The sequence below is a fragment of the Myiozetetes cayanensis genome, unplaced genomic scaffold, assembly GCF_022539395.1.
Source record: "Myiozetetes cayanensis isolate MyiCay16 unplaced genomic scaffold, myiCay2020 scf5-8, whole genome shotgun sequence".
Taxonomy (NCBI): Eukaryota; Metazoa; Chordata; class Aves; order Passeriformes; family Tyrannidae; genus Myiozetetes; species Myiozetetes cayanensis.
Genome location: NW_026087742.1, coordinates 85,984,755 through 86,007,281, shown reverse-complemented (window position 1 = coordinate 86,007,281; position 22,527 = coordinate 85,984,755). Strand labels below are relative to the sequence as shown.

Genomic DNA, 22,527 nt, shown 5'->3' with positions numbered 1-22,527 from the left:
GAGGACTGTAGACTGATCCCTGCTGAAACCCCCCGGTGCCACTTAGAAAGGTAAGAGACATTTTAAAGTCCTTACTGGAGGTTCAGCTGAGGGTTTTCTATATGGACAACAAGGACACTGGAAATCAGAATGTCCTTACAGACCTACCTGTAAGTCTTCTGAGTCTCTGTCCAATAGTTATGCTAACTTTTCATCCAACTTTCCCTTCATGCCACGGGCTCGGAAATGTGATTAGGACAGCCCCAAGAACGTAAACATCACTGCTCCTTTACTTTCTTGAGGCCAGACTGATCTTTATTTATCTTGCCCTATTAACAGCAAGACCGTTTCTTGCCTAATTGATACTGGCATTTCTCAACCCACTTTATATCCACCTCTGTTTTTCCTGCAGTTTCCTTATATACAGAAGTAGTAAACTGTATTGGTATTTCAGGGTAACACCTAAGTTCATCTAGTAACAAGCTCTTTGTAACTGTCTGTCTCATTTCTGGATACCATGGTTTTATTTTAAGTCCTACCAGCCTGGTTAACCTTCTGGGAAAAGACTTAGGTAAACTGAGTTGTGCTTATATATTGTGCTGAATGGAATTTACCTTGATGTCCTCACACCTTGACAGGGTGAATTTATAGCTTTTTTGCTTGATGAACCTCCCACTTCAAATTTAACTAACTCTACTATGCAACAGCAGCTTGGTGAAGAAAGAGCTATGTAATATAAAGGTACATAAACTCTGTAACTACCTCATTTGGAGACTTCACATCAGTGGAGTCTGTCACTGCTACAGTGGGTTCTCTCCTACAGCTGTAGCAATAAACTGCTTCTGTTCTGACTTAATCAAAATTGCATTCTGCTCATTCACAACAACAGTGAAATATATCATGAGCCTTTCTTTCATAATTTCACTTCATACTGAACTATTACTTAACATTAAAATTGTTATTTCCAGTTCACTATTGTCTTTTACTAGAAAATTTTCTCCTAGCTTGTAACATAAGGAACCTGTTTCTCCCAGGTCTGTATTTGCAACTGTACCTCCTAAAGTTTAGCTTAGATACTAGTACCCATGCCAGTAGGGACTCCCAGCTTTGTGCCAGGCAGTGCAGGAACAAAGGAGGCACAGGTGGCCTCTGTCCCAGTTAAGGCTTTCCTGCCCTCATCACACAACCCCCCACACTGAACTTCCTAATCCTTTGCCCGCTCTTGCACACGCATGGACAAAAAAGCCCTGATCCAGGGTGGAACTGTCAAAGTGATTCATTACCCAGCAATGAGTTCAGCATACTACCATGATTGTACAGTGGAGACACAGGGGCACCAGCATTCTGCAAGAAAGGAATTTCAACCAGAAACCAGGGGACATCCCTCTCCACACAGTTCAGGGGCTGAGACACAGCCTTTGGACTACTATCCCCAAGGAACAGGGTGCAGGCTGGGGTATGCAATGCAGCAGCACAGCACCAGTTTTCACCTACCCCATCCCATCTCTGTCAGCCATTTGTACCTCCTCTGCTACAGGGCCCATTTGGGATGCCCACACCATTTTCTCCATTTTAAGCAGCAACGATGTCTTGTCAGCAGTGACTTACATCCTACAGTTTGGGAACATCAGGTGCAGGCAGTGTGAAATTTAATTGTAATATTAAACAAAAGCACAAGATTGAACAGTTTGACCAGTAAGAGAAAAATTCAGCTTGTAGAAATTGTTTTAATTTTGTTTTCAATGCATTAAATAAAAAAGCAACAGAAGTTTAACTTAAATTTTCGAAATGCAAGTCACATTAGCATTATCATATTCTCACATAGTAGATTCCACCTGCTGTGCAACTCATCATCTTGTGGACATACTCTTAGCAATGTTGTTGCTATCGTTGTGGTTTCATTTGGGCAAAACTTACTGCCAGTAAGGCTCTTGACCAGTTCACTGTACAGTGCTGGTGGCAGCCACTGCTCCGGCAGGTCGATGTTACAGACTTCAATCCTTCCATGCTTTACATCCATATTTACTTTAACGTCAAGAACAGAATCTTTATAGGCCATGTTAAGACAAGTGCTAATGCTGAACTTTGGTGTCTTTCCGTACACCCACTCCCAGGTTTGTAGTTCTTTAGTTTTATTATTAATTCCAGGAAGCAGAGTCTCATCAGCTGGGTTTATTAAGGTGATATGATGATCTATTTGGTGCTGTGTAGAATATTCCTTAGCAATGGCATCCAGGAGCATCTCAGAAGTTAAAGTAGGATCCTCTTCAAAGAGATTTTTCACCGAGGCAGGCACACTAGGAGTGGCATTGCTCTTTAGCCCTTTATAAGGACTTTTTAGCACAGAAGATAAAACAAACTTATCTGCATTACAGAGTAAGGTACAGTGGTGGTAAGCACTTGTCCCTCCCAGCTTTGCAGCGGTACCTGAGATTTTGTAGTGCCTATCCAGCAAGATGTCATATCTGTCAGTGACATGTATGTCTAGCTGGGGGCGCAAGGCTTTCAGTGCCTTCACAACCAGTTTCAGGTTTTCCATTCGCTCGTATTTTTTTCTGGTTGTGAAGAAAGTCAAATTGATATTACCTAGGTCATGGTAAACTGTGCCTCCTCCACTTCTTCTTCTGGCTAGTTTTATATTTTTTTGCCTCAATAGCCTGAGGTTGCATTCCTGCCAGGGATTCTGATGTCTCCCTATTACCACAGCAGGGGAATTTCTCCAAAGGAAAAGGACCTGTCGCTTCTCTAAATCCATGTGGTCGTGGATCCAGTCTTCAACAGCTAGATTTTGGTAAACGTCATTAGAAACAGACTGGATAATGAGGGCTCCACGAGCTGTGCTCTTGAAGCCAGCTTTTGGAGTCCTGAGGGCGCAGGACAGCCGAAGGCAATTCTTTAACGATGGCTGGAGCACCATGTTTTTAATAGTGGACAGCGAATGGAAGGAATTCCCACTCTGCTAAAGCTGGATGCGGCAGAAATGAAATGCTAGAGGCAGGCATGACGCAGTCACTCTCTTCCCACGGCAGCACGCCAGTTCCAAGGCATGGTGATTCTCCGGGTGATGCCGCTCAAGCCCTGTCGGGAGTTTCACGTAAACATCCGGGGGTGTCAGAGCAGCCGCTCCTCGCAGTCCCTGGTGCCTGAAAGACCAAAGGAAGAAACGGAATGTGTATTTTCCCCCTCACTCAACAGAGCCTTCCTAACGCGGTTTTACTTCGCGTAGTCTAGCTCTGTAAGGGTTTTTTGGCTTTTTTTCCACGGCGTTCCTGGCGCAGTGTCCCTGCGGCCCCCGCCCGCCCCCGCGTCCCGCCGGCCACCCCCGCGCTACTCACGGCGGGGAGCGCCGTCCCTGCCCCTGCGGGCTCCCTGGAGCCGGCGGCGTCCTTGGAGCCGGCGGCCTCCGCAGCGCCTTCCGCTTCCCGGGTGAGAGGTGCTGGGGGCGGGCGCTGCTCTGCCGCGGAGCCGGGGAGGGGATGGGAGCGGAGAGCGGTGAGAGGGCTCCTGCTCGCTCGGGGATTGCAGATGTCCCGCCTGTCCCAGCGCAGCCCTGGCACTGCGCAGCGGGAGGGAGCTGGGACAAAGCCGGAATGATCGGGTCGCAGAATCACTGAATGGGAAAGGTTGGAAGGGACCGCACTGGGTCACCTGGACCAACCTCCCTGCTCAGGCAGGGTCATGCTAGAGCACATGGCACAGGATTGTGCCCAGACGGGTCTGAACATCTGAGCGAGGGAGACTCCACAACCTCTCCGGGCAATCTATTTCAGTGCTCAGTCACCCGCACAGTAAAGAAATTCTTCCCCATATTCAGGTGGAATTTCCTGTGCATCACTTTCTTCCTGTTGCCTCTTGTCCTATTGCTGGGCACCCCCAGCAATAGAGCCTGGTTCCACCCTCTTGACACCCTCCCTTCAGATACTTACAGGCATCGTCAATAGTACTTACAGGGTCATGCCAATAAGAAGCCAATGCACAGCGGATAAAATGGATGATTCTTCTTCTTGAAGACCCAGCTGCACAGTTTCTTGCCACAGGTTGTTGCGGATGCTAGAAGCTTTCATGGGTTCACAAAGAGACTGAAGGAGTTAACACAAATGCACAGAGGCTTGTGAAGTACACAGAGACTCTCCATGGGACTTAGGAAGATATGGAAACTAAATGTTGATAGCATAATTCATTATCAAGCTGGAAGTGATCAAAAACTGTGACTGTAGAGGTATTTCATGCAGAAAGTTGTCTCCAGATTTACACTGGTTTAAGCCTTTCTTGAAGTCTTCCACACCTTAACTATCAAGAGCTCTTGTCTGTATTTAAGCTTACACTGTGGGACAGTGTTCAATGCTAGCTGAAATGTTTTACCTGCAGTAGTATCCCTATGGGCAAATATGTGTTGTACATCTCTTTCTGATGTATGTGTATTCATGAAGGACACATTGCGTGCTTTTGTCTTCCATTCTGCATTAATATAGGAGTACCAAGACATGAAGGAACTGTAGAGAAAAAGATTGGTACAGTAGGTTGTGAGAATTCACGTAGGCTCTCCCTCTTGAACAGGTAGTTAGGGCTAAGTAATTTTTCTTCTCTCTAGTTCTAGGAATGGGTGGCTTTCAAAGAAATGCCAAGTTGATATTCTTATTCTGGTGAAACAGTGAGATTACTTGAGGAAGCAGTTTGGGTTTGGGTATGTAATTGGGTGTTCATGTATTTGCTTTTCCAGTAAAGAAAACTGTTTATAATGTGACCTGAATTGCCTTAACCTTCTAGTTGAAGAAACAGTATCCAGAACAGCTATATTCCCTGAAAGGTGAAAGAGAAAAGAAGGTAGATAAGGATAAGAGACTTCCAAGATTAAAAACATAAGCTTAGGGTTATATCCTACTGAAGAATTGATTAATTAAGAGAATGACAGTTCCTTACCAAACCCTTAAGAGCTGTGTGGGCGTAATAGGGCAAGTAAAAGGTAAGAAACCATCACCACGTGGGTGCTGGTGGTGATTAGTGGGAGAAACAGACTCTAAAAGAAACTTGATGTGATGTGTTTCCCAGCACTTGGAATGTTATATTGTCATATTAAAAAAAAATTAAAAAATTGTGAATTGTTTTAAGTGATTTGAAATAGACATAACTTTTTGCTAAATTAGACTGGTGACAAGTTTTCACTGGGGTGAGCTATTCAGTAATGCACAAGCTAAAAGGCATGTGTACTTCTGAATATTGGAAAATCAACTTTGGAGGTAGTTGGCAAAATGCAGAAGTGAACCTGTGCGCTGTAACGCCGGTCAGAGGTAGGGAAATGCGTCTTGTGAGACTTCTGATGTTACTAAAAACCAAACAAAATGTGGGACCATTTGTTTCCACTTCAGCAGTTGATTCTTGGAAATTTGCAATGTGTCATTTTGCCACAGGGTGCCACTAAAAACCTACTTTGAGCTGTTACACTCTGTGTTTTTCTAGTTAAAAAATGTTTCCATAGATAGAAGCACAATGTGCTAAAAAAAGTTAAGTGTGCAGAATACTGGATGGACAGGTAAAAATGTCATGGGTCTGTTTCTGCTATGCTGAAGGATAAAATACACATGCAACAATAAACACCTTTCCTGAAAAGTGGCTATTGTTGAAGACAAACCTAGCAAGATGATTGGAAATATTCTGACAATAAGCAAAAAGTATGAATTTAGAAATGCACACCATGATCTATTTATCTCCTCTGGATCGGACTTTTAAATACATTTTTAATGTCTCAACTGCTAATGTATAAATCACATCTGCAAAATACAGCAGTTGTTATTTTTGCTTTTGAAAACACTCCTGTGTATGAATTTCATTTCTTCTTTGATCAACAAAGTGTTTGTTTGGTATACAAAAAGCAAAGTAACCACTCTGCACAACATTAACCAGCATTAACATGTAAGAGAGAACTCACCATTTGTCTCTTAGAGGATACCTTAGACATACCAGAGCAAAATTAATTAAAAATGTCTAATTTCACTCCTAAAATGAACTTTCATAAAGAATAATTTTTTATTCTTCATAATAAAAATATTATTATTAATAACAATAATTAAAGTTATGAAAACCTGAAATGCTCTTTTCACATCTCTTTTGGAGATAAACATGACAATGCAGAGCCTCTGATGATTTCCACCATACCAAAATCTGAAAGAAAGATTTATAATAAATCCAGGATGGAGGGAGGATAAGAAAGAAACTTGTTTCTCTTACTCTTTTTCTGGAAGTTAAAATCTTCCAATTTCTTCTCTTTGGGTGGGGATTGTATTTTCAGAGGTGTTACTCACACCTAATATCTGAAAAGGTGAGCTCTATTCAGGAGTGCTTTATAGTGGTTGCTTGCCAAGAAAAACCCATCATTCACCTGGCACCATCTGCAGAATATAAAACTGTGCTAGTGGCTAACAAGGAAGAGAGTGCATTTCATCTGATTTCTCAGCTTGACTTTGTGACTACCTAAAGCAGCCTCTTTCAAAGACTCTTTATATCCATGCCCGACAGAAGCAGGCAGTAGGAGTCAGAGGACTCACATGGCCCCCTTAGCCTTTTCACATCACTTTCTTCAAAGGCACCAATCTTCCTGTCCCTGTCTGTGCCATTCCAAGAAGAGATATGCAGCTAGAGGTACTGTAAATAAGAACTGCCATCTTGGACATAAGAAGGTGTAAGAAGTAGTTTCTCTCATATGATTTTGTTGGTGGAATAAAGAAAAGCGTAATTAGCCTTGTAATACCATGACATTTTAACTTTACAATGTCTGTAAACCAGTTAATACATCAATCCTGGCATTAAAAATCAGGAATGAGTTCAGACTGGTGTTTTATCATATGTGTGAAGCTAATGCTTGACACTGTCAAGAAACAAGTGTGATGTTAAGGGTGATGTTTATTCTGGACGATACAACTGGCACATAATCTTACAAATACATATGCAAATTAGATGGGGTTTGGATAGAGGATAAGGTTTAATTAAAAGAAGGCTATTTTCACAAGATTTAATCAGTCTTATCTAACACTTGTTTTGTTCTTGTCAAGTTAGAGAGATTGTATTGCAATTGCTGGAGTTTTCATCTGTAAAAGTGTCTCCTTGGATATTAGTTTCTGAAAGAGATGAACCTAATTAGAGCAGAGGTGTTCAGCTGAGCTCCCTGAGCTCACTGTCAGTCCCAGCTGATCAGCTGTGGCAGTTTCAGAATACCCATCTCTCTCCTGGGGCTGGACTAACGAGACTTGGCTGCTTGGCTTTGTCTCTGAAGTCTTCTGACCTGTGAGCATTGCTTGGGCTGCCTTTCCCTGCCTTTCTCTGAGACTTTCAAATTAATCACAGATGAGGACTATGCCGCATGTGTGCAGATGGGTCCTGGGAGGTTTGAGTTAAAGGTGCTCTAAAACCAAAGAATTCCACTCAAACCAGCAACGGGAGGTGGTATTGCCAGAGAATGTCAATTTATTATGCTCACCCACCTCCCTCTTTCCATCCCCAAATAGCTATGAAGAATTGAACTATTATTGGAGGAAGTCATCTTTTTGTTTGTTGAGGTGTGGAGAGAATGTTGTGTCACTTGAGTTAAGCCAAGTCACTTGGCTTAACTCCCTCTCCCAAAAAGAAGCCATTCAAAAAGGTATAGCAGCAACTGGTCACTCAGTATTCATTTGTACTTAAAACCAAAAAGAAATATGAACACCTTTTCTTGACTTTAGTTATGTTTATTGAGAAACTGTGCTCTAAGTCATAAACCCGATACTGAAAGCTGAATTTTCATAGATAAGAGTTATTCAAAAACCTCCCAAGATGAAACCAAGTAGAAAAATAATTAAAATTTCTTTGAAGGCAGTGCTCATAAATATTTATATAAGAATTAATGGGAAAAATGGGTTTACTGATAACTTTGTACAGTATTTTACAATGCATCTTTTTTAAAATAATTTTTAGGATTATTTCTAACGTCTGATTTTGTTTTGCCTCTAGAATTTCAATCATATACACCTGTAGGGACAACAAGGATTATGATAATCTTTGAAAGCAAGATTTAAGAGCATAAAAGTGCAGAGACTGCACGCTCACTGCACAGAGCTGTTTAGGTAAGCTGTTGTGCTGGTACTGTACCAGAAGCTGGTATGGTCATCACAGCTCCTTGGCTTCCATCCCGTAGATCCTCCGGCTCAATGAAAACACAGAGTCATAGACGGGTCAGAAGAAACCTTAAGGACCATTTAGTTCCAACCCCTGGCCATGGGCAGGGACACCTTCCACTAGACCAGGTTGCTCAGAGCTCCATCCAAGCTGGTCTTGAACACTTCCAGGGATGGGGAGTCCACAGCCTCTCCAGGCAACCTGTTCCAGTGTTTCACCACCCTCACAGTCAAGAATTTCTTCCTAATATCTAATCTAAATGTGCTGTCTTTCAGTTTAAGGTCATTCTCCCTCGTCCTGTCACTACATGCAGTTGTGAAAAGTCCCTCTCCAGCTCTCGTTGGCCACCTTTAGGTACTGGAAGGTGCTGTAACGTCTCCTCAGATTCTTCTCAAGGCTGAAACAACCCCAACTCTCACAACCCGACTTCATAGGAGAGGTGCTCCATCCCTGTGATCATCATCATGTCCCTCTTTCAGGCTTGTTCCAACAGGTCAGTGTCTTTCTTTAGCTGGGGGCCCCAGAGCTGGATGCAGAGCTCCAGGTGGGGTCTCATGAGGGCAGAATAGAGGGGGACCATAACTCCTTCGAACTGCTGGTCACACTCCTTTTGATGCAGCCCAGGATGTGATTGGCCTTCTGGTCTGACAGCACACATTGCCAGGTCAGGTTGAGCTTCCCACCCTCAAATGCTGCCAAATCCCCCATGTCCTTCTCCCCAGGACTGCTCTTGATCCTTTCCTCACTCAGTCTACGTCCATGTCACTGATGATGTTCAATAGCACCAGTCCCAATACCAACTACTGAAGAACACCACTGGTCTCCACTTGGACACTGAGCAGCAACACTTTGAGTGCAGCCATCCAACCCATTCCTTATCCAGCAAATGGTCCATCTGTCAAATCCACATCTCTCCAGATTAGAGACAAGGATATTGTGCTGGATAGTGTCAAATGCTTTGCACAAATCTGGGTAGATGACATCAGTCACGCTTCCCTCATCTACCTCTGCTGTAACCCCTTTGTAGAAGGCCACCAAATTTGTCAGGCATGATTTGCCCTTAGTGAAGCCATGTTGGCTGTCACCAGTCACTTCCTTACTTTCCATGTGCTTTAGCATAGTTTCCAGGAGGATCTGCTCCATGATCTTGCCAGACACTGACTGTCTTATAGTTCTGTGGGTCTTCCTTATTTCCCTTTTTAAAAATGGGGGGATTTATGCTTCCCTTTTTCCATTCAGTGGGAACTTCACCAGATTGGCACAACTTCTCAAATATGACAGATAGCAGCCTAGCCACTTCATCCACTAGTTCCCTCAGGAATGGGTCAGCCCCGGGTGAAAGGACAATACTGTGAGAATGTAATGGTTCTATGGACAGCTTTTCTTTCACGGGGCAGAGTTGGAAACGGGGTTCCTAACAGCTCTTCACAACCATCCAGACCAGCCAGGGCTTTCGCTCCGATATCTGGGAGAAGACAAACCACCTCCCACCTCAGCAGTGTCGCTGCCCGCCGGCCGCTGCCGGGCGCCCGGGGAACGCGGCGGGAGGGATGGAGGGAAAGAAGGAGAGAAGGAGGAGGGTGTTGGGGCGGCAGCGGGCGCGGCGGAGGGTGAGTGCCTCACCTGGCCACGGCATCGCCATGAGCGGCTCCCCGGGGGCCGGAGGGCGAGAGCGGAGAGCCGCGCCAAGGCAGCGACCGGCGGCGCTCGGCCCGGCGCCCCGGCCGGGGGTGTGCGGAGGGAGGCTCCGGGCTTTGCCGGGACTGCTGGTGCCGTGTGCGCTCCGGAAAACAAGGAGGAAAGGAGCATCTGAAGTGCTCCTTATGGGGAGTTGAATCCCAGTTGCGAGGGGCTTGGGGTGGTTAAAGCTTAACCGCTTTATGGCAAGCATAAATAATGGTTATTGTAGGATATGTAAATATTACCTTTTTTTTTCTTCTGAAAAAGCGCTCTGCCATAAGTTGGGTATAAGTAGTATTGTGAGTGAGAATATGTATTCCGTGCATAAATTTGAGTCCTCGGTGCTCAGTGAAGTGCTGAAGGTACTGATAGCTTGACCGCTCTGATCTGTTCTCTAGGACTAGGGCAATGTAAATAACTGGAGAACTTGAGAGTGCCTCTATCAGAGAGCAGAATATTAGGATGGGATTCACCTAATCTATTTGATGTGTCAACACTGATGATGACTGTAATAGACATCTAGGCTGCCTTTATTGTCAGAGGTACTCGTAGGGCATGATGAATTTTTGTATGAATGCCAAAAATTGATTACAGGAATCACTTTCTAGAAATTACTTTGTGTAGAGACCCAAAATCAAGTCAGCTTACACCTAAACAAACAGGATTTGATATGCAATTTAGAATTTTGGAATTGCAGTTCATCTTCAGAATCTGTTTTAGGCCCCTAGGTGACTGTCTGGATTTCAACAATATTTATTTGCACATTACTTTATTTCCATTGCAAAAATTCACCTTTCATGGATCTTAAACAAGCATAGTGTCCTACTTTCTTTCATATTTAAAAATTCATTAGATATTCCACTTGTTTTGAACAGATGTATTTCAAGTTAATTAACATTTAGCTTTCATGTCCTTTTCTTTCCTGTCACATCCCTTTTAGAACGACCTTCAGACATATTCTGTAATATAACAAAAAAGAGAAAATACAGATGCAGAAGTTACTTTAACGTATTATATGGATATTTATTTTAATTAGATATCTGCTTCATCTTCATTTTGTAGAGTATATTTATCCATTTTACATTGAAGTATCATTAATTACAGAAGTTTTATTTCAGTAAATGCATTCTCTCATTTATGCTCATGCAGGTTATTTTACAAACAGAATCTGAAATAAAGCAAGGGAAGTCACCCTCAAGGTTTGATATGTTTATTAAGTCATTGGAAGAGAACAGAGACTACTATAAATGTGAGACTGAGAATTTGTTGAAGGTATTAAGAAACACATCTTCAAGTCCTAAGCTAATCTCTTTTTGTGACCGTGTGTCAAAAAAAATCTCAGCCATCCAAGTGAGCTTGGAAAATCACTTTGGAAGAAGAAGAATGTATTTTTTAGAATGTCAGTTTATCTTATATTAAACTACCAAAGCTATAATCACCAGGAAGAAAACCTAATTGATTGTAAACAGAAGGATGCGTAGGACTGGAATGGGCCAATAGTGTGAACTTAACTGTTGCTTTATTCTGCATGCATGTATGTCACTTTAAATGGTAACTGACAAATGCTTATATATTAAGTAATTATTAACATGGTTGTCAGTACCATTTATGATTGATAGACATTTGCTGCTCAAGATAAACGTGTCTTTTAGAAAATGGTATGTATATCTGTTCTCTTATATTGAGAAATATATACATTAGTCTTGGCTATCTAGAAGTTATCAGGTTGAAGACTGTTTAAATCTTTCATAGAGTTTTCCAAACCAGATATAATAAGAAACCGTTTCAAGTTTTGCTTCTCTCCTTTAGCCTTATATCACCTTATTCTTTAAGGGAGTGAGTTTTGATCCAAAAGTTTTTAAAATATTGAGAGAACGTGAAGAACTTACATCAAAGCTGAAAAAATATGAGCATCACGTGGCAGAAATTCTGGGTAACTTGCAAGTTTTAACAGCTGAGAGAGGCAAAATTGTCAATCTTTATGAATAAGTAATTTTATTTATATTTGTATGATTAATTGAAATAACAAGGAGATGTGCAAGAAAAATTTCTACTTTTGGTTTAGTATGAAAAAGGAAAAAATGCAAAGTACTTGTTTAAAAAATAGCAAAAAAAGTTATGGAAATTCTGTGATTTAAATCTGTCAGTTTAATACAAGTTTGTAAGTGTTGTCCTGAGTTAAGAATGCTTTTCTGAATCAAAGAATATATGCACAAATAAATACTTCATCTTTGATATTACACAGTTTCTGGGATGCTCTGCATTACCAACCATAGGCTATGGTAACACACTACATTATTTATTCCATGTTTCTGTTATGTTGCTGTTTTTAAAAACAGGCACAGAAGGAGATTTTCTGGCTCCTTCAGGAAGTTATAAAATGCCCCAGGACTCCTAAAAGCACTGCAGCAGCTCAAGCTATGTTAAGGTGTGTGGAGATAGAAAGGGATACAGCACTGTCAGATTTCCCAAGGATGAATACAGAACGTGATGGCCTCAGGGAGCAGTTAAAGGTTTTATTCTGTCCCATTCTATCCCACCCCCAGACCCCCCACAAGGTTACTTGTACGTGAAAACTACTTAGTAGTGTAATTAAAGTTGCTAAAGATTTCTATTGTGATCCTGAGCATTAACTGCTTTACAAGTCTGTCGTGAGTTGAAACTTGTTCCATATGTGATTTTTTTTGGTTACTGTTATTTGATACAGATTTCCCAAGAAACTGCGTTGAATCAAAAGGCTCATTTGGAACAGAGAATTGAAGAGCTTGAAACTGCTATTCATAATGTAAGGGAAAATAATTATTTATAGAATTGTAAATGTAATACAGCTGATGTTCATGGTTAATCCTGCAGGACTGACGTAATTGTTTTCTATTGGAAAGCAACAGGTTGAGAGCAGTGGATGTTATTTACGAAGACTATTCCCCTCTACTCCACTCTGGTGAGACCCCACCTGGAGTGCTGTGTCCAGCTCTGGGGCCCCTAACATAAGAACGACAGAGACCTGTTAGAATAAGTCCCAAGGAGGGACTCCAAGTTGATCACAGGGCACAGAGACAGGCTGAGAGAGCTGGGATTGTTCAGCCTGGAGAAGAGAAGGATCTGGGGAAACATTATAGCACCTTCCAGTACCTAAAGGTGGCCAACAAGAGAAATGAGGAGGGACTTTATACAGGGGCATGTAGTGATAGGACAAGGGGGAATGACCTAAAACTGAAGGAGAGCAGGTTTAGATTAGATATAAGGAAGAAATTCTTGACTGTGAGGGTGTTGAGGCACTGAACAGTTGACCAGAGGACTCCCCATCCCTGGAAGTGTTCGAGACCAGATTGGATAGAACTCTGAGCAACCTGGTCTAGTGGAAGGTGTCCCTGCCCATGGCAGAGTGGTTGGAACTAGATGGTCTTTAAGGTCCATTCCAACCAAAACTGTTCTGTGATTCTATTGTTTTAAGACTGTATCAAGGCTTTTGACACTGTTACCCACAGTGTTCTTGTATCCAGGTTAGGATGGGCTTCTTCCACCTGGAGTAGAAATGGCTTAAGTCCTACCTGCCAATACTCATCAAGAAGTCATAAACAAGCTTTCTACAGCAGTGCATGGTGGAAGAATAATAGATATTGGTTGAAATGAAAAGGGTTCAGGCTGAATACAAGGAAATACTTCTTTCTCGTGAGGGCAGTTGTGCAATCCCCAGCCTTGAACATTTTCAAGGCTGGACTGGACAAAGCCCTGAGCAGCCTGACCTCAAAGCTGGCCCTGCTTTGACCAGGAGGTTTAGACTAGAGACATGGAGTCCATATCAGTGTGAATTATCTTATGACTGGTGTATTACTGGGACCTGATGCTTCAAAACCAAATGTAATTGCACTGTTCTGGCAAGTCCTATTTAATATGGTTTAAATTAATTGTTTGCTAATGTGTGGCACTAAAATAGAAAATGAAAGCATAAATAAAATTAATGTAAATGTTAAATTTATTTATAGTCTTTGTAGAATTTGGTTTTTAAATACATTAACATTGATTTCTGTAGCGTATCTTTCTTCTAGATTTTGTGGTTATAAATTTTGGTTCATTTTCTTTTTCCCCCTCAGCCTTCTAAAATCCTACCAAGCTTATAAATATAATACCAAGGTTTATAATATTAAATTGAGTGCATCTGAAAGGAAGAATACACTGTAGGCTTAAATCGCTCTGAGTAGTAAATTAACTTTAATCACACACCTACATATGTGTAGGGAATATTGAGAGCCCTGTTTTAGGTACATCTTATTTCTTCAGTTCTTTTTGTACCCTTTAAGGGCGATACAATCAACATGAAATTTATGGCACTAGTACTGAAAAAGTTATTGTGTACCAGATGCTTACTGACTCGCTCTTTTGAAATCTGACCTTTGATTACAGTAGCACAGAAATTAGTACTGGAAGAATCAGTGAATGAGGAGAAAGATGAGGTGAGAATATTTGTACTTTAAAAGAGCTGTTTCAAATAATTTAGAAAGGACAATCCTTTGAATGGTAAGTGTAAGCATTTTGATAAAAATATGCCTGTTTCTTTAAACTGGAGGTTTCAAACTAGCTTTGCTGGAGTTTGCGCAAGAGGTTTTGGACCTGTTCTTTGTTCTAGCTACAGACCTGAGGGCCTCATGGGGATAACTGGTTACGTAGTGCTTTATGCAAGTGTTTTACAATGATTTCTCTACCCTGTTACTGGCATAGGTATGTAACTTAGTAGAGGCCTAAAGCCATCATTGGTTGTGTTGTACCCCAAACTGGGATTTCTCCCTTCGTACACCCATAATAATGCTTTCTCTTATGTTATTTTGCACTGAAAACTTCTAATGTTGATCAATGACAAACATTTTTGCCCTTAGGCATAATCACCAACAGAAAATTTACATGAATAAATAAAAATATTCCCAGAGATCTGAAAGACAGGAAATTGATTTACCTTCAAAAGAAGTGAAAGTCACATTTCAGCTCTTTGTCAGCTGTCTTCAGTAGACTTGTAGTCAGGCCTTGAGCAAATGAAATACTTGGACATTTCTTCCTCAGCAAAAGCTTTGTGCTAAAAAAAGAGTAAAAATTAAAATAATATAAACTATATATATAAAACAGGCCTTTTTTTTCAGCTTTTAATGTTTGATTATATTTACAGTTAAATAGTGAACGGTTAGAACAGATGTCCAAAGTGGCACTAATAAAAGACACCGTTGATTCTCTGGAAACTGAGATGAAAAGATTGCCAAGAAAAGTACTGGACTCTGAAACTGAGCTGAGTCAACAAGAAGCCGAATATTTTTCTCTTAGGTAACTAAAAGTATAAAATTGCATTAATTTGACTAGTAACATCAGCCTATGTTCATTGGTTCTCGTAACTTTTACATAGCTCAAAGGGAAAGGAATTTACAATAGCTGCTTATGAGCCACCTTTCTTTTCAGAATGAAATTGTTTTCCTCGTTGCTTATTTATATGCAAATGTTTTTTTCTTGTTGATATGATGATATACTGAAAACCATCTTCAGTGAAAAACTAAAATTCACTTTGACTTAGAGCTAGGAGCTTTTTATTAGAAACTTCAGGGAATGATTTTTTTTGGTAAATTGCATATGAATAATTTTGCTCTCTTGTTTTTAATATTTGTTTTTATAAAAGCTGGCAAACGTGCATAAAATAATGAGTGTCAGATGTCGTTAGTTTAGGTGTCATTATCCACGTCTTAGTTTTGGAGCCTTTTCATGAGAGAAACTGAAACACTTTGCATAGAGTTTATGGCCTGCTGCTCAACTGGATCTCCTACCCATGTTCAGAAGCATGCAGTAGAACTAGACTCAATCAAAGCCTTTAGAGAATAAAGCACAGGTCAATGAGTGCAAGACAAAAAACAATAATTTCCTGACTGGAAGAAAAGATCAATTGAATGTGGAGTTTGTGCAGAGAGATATGAAAGAGTAATTCACAGACTGAACTGGGCTACTGAGTGAATAGACTGCCAGAGAAGATACTGCAAGTTTTTCTCTTATATTTCCTTAATAATAATTCAGTTAGAGTAACACTGTTCTTAACCTGTATCCTTACAAGTGACTGGTGTAGCTTACTGGTGTTGTAGTTTTTTTGTTGGATTTTGAGTAGTGGGAATGCTGGGTATATCACACAATACTGTGCTGACCCACAATACTTCTCTAATGATACTGTGATTTCTAAAATAGCATGAACACCTTTGCAAACCCAGTCCTGAGTTACTACTCCTTTATTGTAGTTTTGTCAGATTTATGAATACTGTAAAAACTGAGTTGTTGAAAATTAGATGCCACTACTGAAATATCTTTTTTCTTTCTACCTCCAAACCAGGCTGATAATTCTCTTCATTTTCTTGAACAGTGTGAGAATCATTAATACTAATCATTAATACTAAATTATTTGGACAAATAACTTGGGTCAGGAATTCCGATGTATGTCTTAAGGGATGATTTCTATTTTAATTATTTTTGTGAAATTTTTACAACCACCTGCTTTAAAGAATTCTTGCTTTTCTGTGATCCTTTAGAGGAGTATTCAGACTTTAATATACAGACATTACAGTTAACAATAATAAAATACCCCAAATAGTCTAAAAAGGATAGAAGAATCTCACTTTTTCATATCCTTTGCAATTTTAGTGACATTTCAAAAAGGAAAAAAAATATATCAATGTCTGAATTCTCCTGTTTAATTCTTCTGCTTTTCCAGTTTACTGAAAGAAAAGACAGAACAGAGTCTTTCAGAGACTCAGCAAAGCCTCATTAAGAAAAAACACGAAATGAAACTTAGCCAAGAGAAAATGATGCTTTTGGATGAAAAAACTGGTGAGTGACAGGTACGATTTTTAAAATAAAGTTCAGTAGGCTAATTGTTACATTCTACATTTTTATTCTTCTTTTTTCTCCCTTATGGGTTGAAAGAAAAGGTGTTGAATGCAAATAAGTATACTTTTGACAGTTTTAACATTCTGAGTGCAAAACTTCTGTTTTCTTTCGTTGTTGGAGGGGGTTTGCATTTTAAATTAACCCATTTCTCCACCTGGTGCAGGTCCCTCTGGATGGCAGCATGACCCTCTGGTGTGTCAGCCTGTATGTTTTTTATAGGATGTAAGTCTTGCTGTAAGAGGAGTTTCTGTGATTCTTTTCTGCAAATGCAATGTATGTAGATCAAATAAAGACTGATTCTCTGACCATTTAAAGGTAAATGTAGTGTGTAACACAGTATCAGCTTAATGAAGGTATTCAGAGACATATTATAGAATTTGATTTTGTAGTGAATAGATTTCTTTTTTCATTCTTACATTTTCATTTTTAAGTGGTGTTGAATTTTAGAACTGCATTACTCTTTCTCACTCTTACATAAAGCTCATTTAAATAAATCAAATTATTTCAGGAGAAAACTGGGTAGTATCAGGATAGCAGTCTCTTACATCATCAGTCATTACATGCTGTCAATCTATGAATTGCTCCTGTCTATAGTAATTCTGTTTAAGCCTATATCATTATAATACCCAAGACAGTTATTTTAAATGATCTAAATATTTGCTCTTTAAGAATAAATTTGCTTTGAGCCAAGTAATTTAAGGCCTTGATCTACAGAAGAATGCATTTCTATGAATTATTTATATATTTTGAAAAGGTGCATGCTTCAGTGTTTTCTTGAAGGGAAGCTTTTGCCTTCTTCTTTTATGCTTTAGAAGTGCATCAAAAGAATTTTTATTTCAAATGGGATTAAATAATAAAAATGAGACCTTTCTGACTGAGTTCAGGTAACTTTTCAAGACAAAGCCATGTACAAGAAGGGATCTGTGCTTTGAAAGAAACAATTGCACAGCTTGATATGGAGAAGGCATCTTTGCAAGGCTGCGTGGAAGAAGGAAGAGAGAAGATTGTTACTTTTGAGGAAAGCCTGGCAATTAAAGTATGTTCTAATAAGCAAATAGTCCCAAAAGGTAAACAGGGAAAGGATCTGTTGGGTCATCACACCTATGTTATATTGGTATCTACAGCAGTGCTCAGTGCTGATCTAGTTCTGCTCCTTCAGGACAACAGTAAAACTCGTGTTGACTTCAACAGCAGTGGATGTGAGCATTGCTGATGACCTCATTTTAGGTATTTTGTATGACTTATACTTATCAAGAGAGGAGACTTTAAGTACTGTCCTGAAGTGGGAAAAATTAGCCAATAAAATATTTCATTTGCCATAAAAGTTAACCTAAATTCTTCCTTGGGATCCAGTGACATTAAAGATGCAGGATGCTAAATAATATTCCCTTTGTTGTCATTGAAGAAACATCTGAATTATATTCTTTTCACCTTAAGTTTATTGCACAGTGTGATTGCAATCTATATAATGAAGCTGCTTAGTTATTAGTTCTGAAACATTATTTTTCACTTCAGCTTAAGTGACAGGGATATTGATTTAGGACAAACGAAATAAGGTATTTTTTAACTGTTGTCATTTAACTCAAGAATTTGCATTGATTTTTAACAAAATCTTGAGGAAAAGATATTGCAGGACAGGCTAATATCATCTTGCCATGGGCACTGACTTTGTATTTTTACAATTGTAAATTGTAAAATGGTGTCATTAGGAAAAGAGATGGCTCTATCTCACCTCTCTTGTTTCTCAAGCAGAAGACATTTTCTAAGCCTATCTAGGCTTCTTTTAGTATCTCTATGCAAGGACAGAGGGGTAAAGTAATATACTTTTTGTTTTATCAATTACAAACTACCAGACTAGGAATTTATTCATTGTAGAAAAGCTGTGTTAACTTACCTAATAGGCAGCACACATCATTTAGTTCTGAGACTGTGAGCAAAGTTCTACGTTTAGAAACACAAAGGATAAAAAATATAATTAAAATTACAATATTCTGCAGATGATAACAACATTTCTTCCTTTATTTCCCAAATTAAAAAAAAAAAAAAAGAATTTTCAAATCTAAATAGTACATCATGAAGCTTGGAAAATCACAATCCATTTTGCATTAGATAGTTAAAATAATTAGCTAGATGAATAAAAAGAGATATAAATAACATTGCTTGATTTTTTCTTCCATTTATACTGAGGAGGGTGAGAGGTTTATTTTAATTCTGTATTTCTTTTCCAGGAGAAAATAATTTCAGATTTCAAGATTCTGATTTCTGAGTTGGAGCATTCCACAAAGTAAGAAATGTCAATAGTATTATCAAATTGTGATTAATTTATAGTGTTAAATAAAAAAATGAATCATAGGATGTACTCATGTAAAATTTTTTTTTACTCAAAGTAATATTAAAATGTTACAGCTTTCTTTCCTGACTTGAAAACTTGACCACTGGAAAAGCTGCCATTTGTATTTGATTGGGCAGTATTATCGTACCTGAAGAATTTTTTATCTGCTACATAGGACATCTGCTGAAGCACTCTCCCTTTGTGAGAAGGATATCACCAGTTTGCATCAACAGCTACAAGAAACCAACAAAGAATTGCACAGACCAACAAGAACAGAGAATCTTTAGCTCAGGAGAACGACAGGTTACAAGAGCACCTTTCTAATGTTAAGCAAGAAATTCAGGTATATTTGTACCAAGAACCCTTGACTATAAAGAAAAAACGGTGTCTTTTCCAAGCAGCGCAGGGAATCGGTGGATCCTCATTTGAAGTAAATCTGCAAATTAGCTTTAAATTTGTGTTTCAAACTCTGATTTTTCCCTTATTGCTCAGCTCACTTGTATGAAGAGGACCAGCTATTCTTATGTAATTGTTTAGATACTTATCTTGAGGAACAGCTAATTAATGTGTTTTTTTTTTCCTGATCCTAAAGTAAAACCATTGTGGCAGCTGTAGCTACCACTTATATAGAAAAGTACTATAAAGGAAGCAGTGAGTGTTCCTTATACTGTGCTGTGACTGGTCTAGAGTGCTTAAAAGCTTAGTACTTTCACCTGCTAATAATTTAACACGTTACACATTTTAACAAGGTTCTCGATGTTATTAATAGCATTTTATTGATGTGTGTTTCTTTAAAAGTGGCTTTTGGATAAAAGATAATGGAAATAGTTGGTTATAATGCAACCTTACATTGTCTACTGTGTTAATTATCTCTGTGCAGTTCCTAGTGAAAGTAATTAAAATATTTAGAGTGCCATCTCATGCACACACAATACTCCTGCACCAGCATTTTCCAAGCAGCTAGAAATTAAGATTAATACCTGTAGTAGTTTGTCCTTGTGTAATGTTCTTGTTTTCTTCTTTTTCTTCAGCTTCTTGCCTTCATTTAGGTTTTCTGTACTTGATCTTTCTCCTCTGCATTCAGTCTACTGCTCATCTGGTTTTCTCTACCTCTAGAAGTGCTATTTAGTTTGAAAGGAGCAAATTAACTGCACTTGATCTTAAGTATATAAAAGCTTTAAGTCATTAAGGCTCCCTTTTAAGTGAAGAAAATTCTTCCAGGAGATTCATCCCATTCCAGTTTTTACAATGATTATTACCTGTTTCTCTCCCTTCACTGAAGAGGCAGTGTAGCTAATGACTTTAGATTGGTGCCTAATTCTTTGCTGCAAAAATTAGATGAGACAACTTGCATTCTAAATAACTTCTCTCAAACATACTGACTGTTTCACTTTGGTGCCCTCCCTGAGTATCCAAGAAAAGGCAAGGTTTGTAGTGGCTTTAACCACTGAAGATTCTCCAGGGGATCTGTCATAGTTCGTATTTTTAGCAAAGAATTTTTCTTTCCTTTCCTCCTGCCTGTGTGTGTGCTCTGTGATGGGCCATTTTAGTTGAACAAAAGAATCACCCGGAGCCCTTAACGATGGAGATTTGTCTCCTTGACAACGAAGGGGGGAGCTGGCTGGTGTGTGACTGGAAGGGGGTGGAGGCTGGGGGGGGAGGAGACTCTCTCTCTCGCACTGCCGGGGTGAGAGGCTGCTGCGGGCTGCAGACACTGCCGGGCTCCTTTGTTTCTTTTCCTGTCGGAGGGGAGTTTCTGGCGGCTGCTCTTGGCTCACCTCTGGCTGACTACAAGCTCTGCTTACAACGGACCCTAATCAGCTGAAGTTTGTGAGTTTTCTTCCATTGGGAGAACTTTCTGTTTTATTGCTGTTGTTCCCCCCCCTCCCCCCTCCCCCCCGGTGGCAGCCAAGGATCCAACAGCGCCACCTGGTGACGGGCACTGGACATTACAAGTTCAACTCCTTCAGTGATCCAACAGCGCCACCTGGTGACTATAATAGGACACTACAAGTTTTTTTTACACCTTCAGTGACCCAACAGCGCCACCTGGTGAATGGTACAGGACATTACAAATTTTGCATCTCCAGTGACCCGACGGCGCCCCCTGCTGACTGTGGTTGGAACAGCACCAAAGGGTGCAAGAAATTGAACTATTTTTTTTTTTTTTTGCCGGTTTATCAGTTTTGTTCTTGAAGGGGATTATTGGTGGGTATAGGAGTATTACTTAGTTATTTTACTTGAGTTTTTTTTTTTTTCGTGTTCCTGTTAATACACACATACCTTTTAATAAAGGGCTGTTATTTTCCCTTTTCCATAATTTGTTTTCCTTCAATTGGAGCCTCTTAATTTTGGATTTATAATTGTTTGGAAAGAGAAGTTTGGGTCTTTTCCTCCTAATTCATCCTCAGCAAAAGACCCTTGTCTCATTTAAACTGGGACAGGATCACTATGCTTCACCTTCTCTCAGAAGCACAGTGGATACTGATGATCCCTCCAAGTTACTCCAAGTATTTAAAGGAGCATTCTCACTTCTTCATTTGGGCTTACTGGAATGTTCACAGATTTTCAGAGCACCCTGCTCTTCTTGCTTCCAGCTATTCAACCTTCTTTTAGATGTCCCAAAGAGCCTCTTCCCACTTGAAAATCTGAAGAACTTACATGGAAATTCACAGCATGGCTTTGGAAATATGCTGCAAACATATACATGTGGTTTGAGGGTTTTTCAGTTTTAATTGCAGATCACCTTTCTTTCATGAATATCATATAAGTTATTGAGGACTACTTAAACACATTAGATACTCAAGAGAACCAAACTGTTGCTGTTCAGAAAGTGGATGAGAACATAAGAATAACAAAACAGCAAAAGCACAGGAAGATTGTGTGGCAGATTTTGACTTTTCTTTAAAAAAATAATAAAACTGGCACATGGTCCTAGTTTGTCCAGAAAGCCTCAAACCAGAAGACATTTCATCCTTCTAATTCCACCCCACATGCCTGCTATTAAGTATAGGAGCAAGCAGGCCTCTTCATGGAAACTGTGTCAACATATTGGATCAGAAATCCAAATGTCACAGTCAGCTTCATAGCAGTTACATGCAGGGCACACATCCAAAACACAGAGGTTTTTGTTCAAAAGTCTTAATGTGCTCAGCAGTTCTCTGTGTTCCTTACGCTTTTTTTAGGTAAGACAGAGCTAGAATTAATGTGATGTGTTCCCCATACAGTTGTCTCTTGGGATGTAATTTCTAGTAAAGTCTTCAAGAAAATCATAGTACTTTACCTTTCACTTTGCTTTGCTGATCTCCCAGACCCATTCTGCCACTCATTGAAAATTTAGAAGTTAAAAGTGACTGACCAGGAATATCTGGGCAAAGAACAGGCATTTTTTCAAAGAGGAAAAACTTAGGTTGAGTTAATTTTAAGTTCATGAAATTCTTAATGCTTTTAGTCAGAACTGCTGCTGACTTGTGGACTCCTCTTTA

The 22,527-nt window shown here is 39.7% G+C and overlaps 2 protein-coding genes across 2 annotated transcripts; one reads left to right on the top strand and one right to left on the bottom strand.

The window, feature by feature from the left end:
• Positions 1-1,686: 1,686 nt before the first annotated feature.
• On the bottom strand, positions 1,687-3,392 carry LIPT1 (lipoyltransferase 1). Its single transcript, XM_050332256.1, has 2 exons — positions 3,315-3,392; positions 1,687-3,122 (listed from the first exon to the last, which is right to left on the bottom strand). Exon 2 carries the CDS (start codon positions 2,894-2,896, stop codon positions 1,775-1,777), a length of 1,122 nt encoding a protein of 373 aa, XP_050188213.1. The 5' UTR covers positions 2,897-3,122; positions 3,315-3,392; the 3' UTR covers positions 1,687-1,774.
• Positions 3,393-10,115: 6,723 nt separating this feature from the next.
• TSGA10 (testis specific 10) lies at positions 10,116-20,669 on the top strand. Its single transcript, XM_050332172.1, is given in 11 exon segments — positions 10,116-10,166; positions 10,954-11,154; positions 12,144-12,317; positions 12,512-12,589; positions 14,963-15,114; positions 16,535-16,650; positions 17,595-17,746; positions 18,939-18,994; positions 19,218-19,294; positions 19,297-19,385; positions 20,074-20,669. Coding segments are annotated over 11 exon segments (1,164 nt in total). The 3' UTR covers positions 20,092-20,669.
• The last annotated feature ends 1,858 nt before the right edge of the window (positions 20,670-22,527 follow it).

Excerpts from the sequence above, each read along its gene's own strand:
- LIPT1 (XM_050332256.1), bottom strand. The coding sequence starts at position 2,896 with ATGGTGCTCCAGCCATCGTTAAAGAATTGCCTTCGGCTGTCCTGCGCC.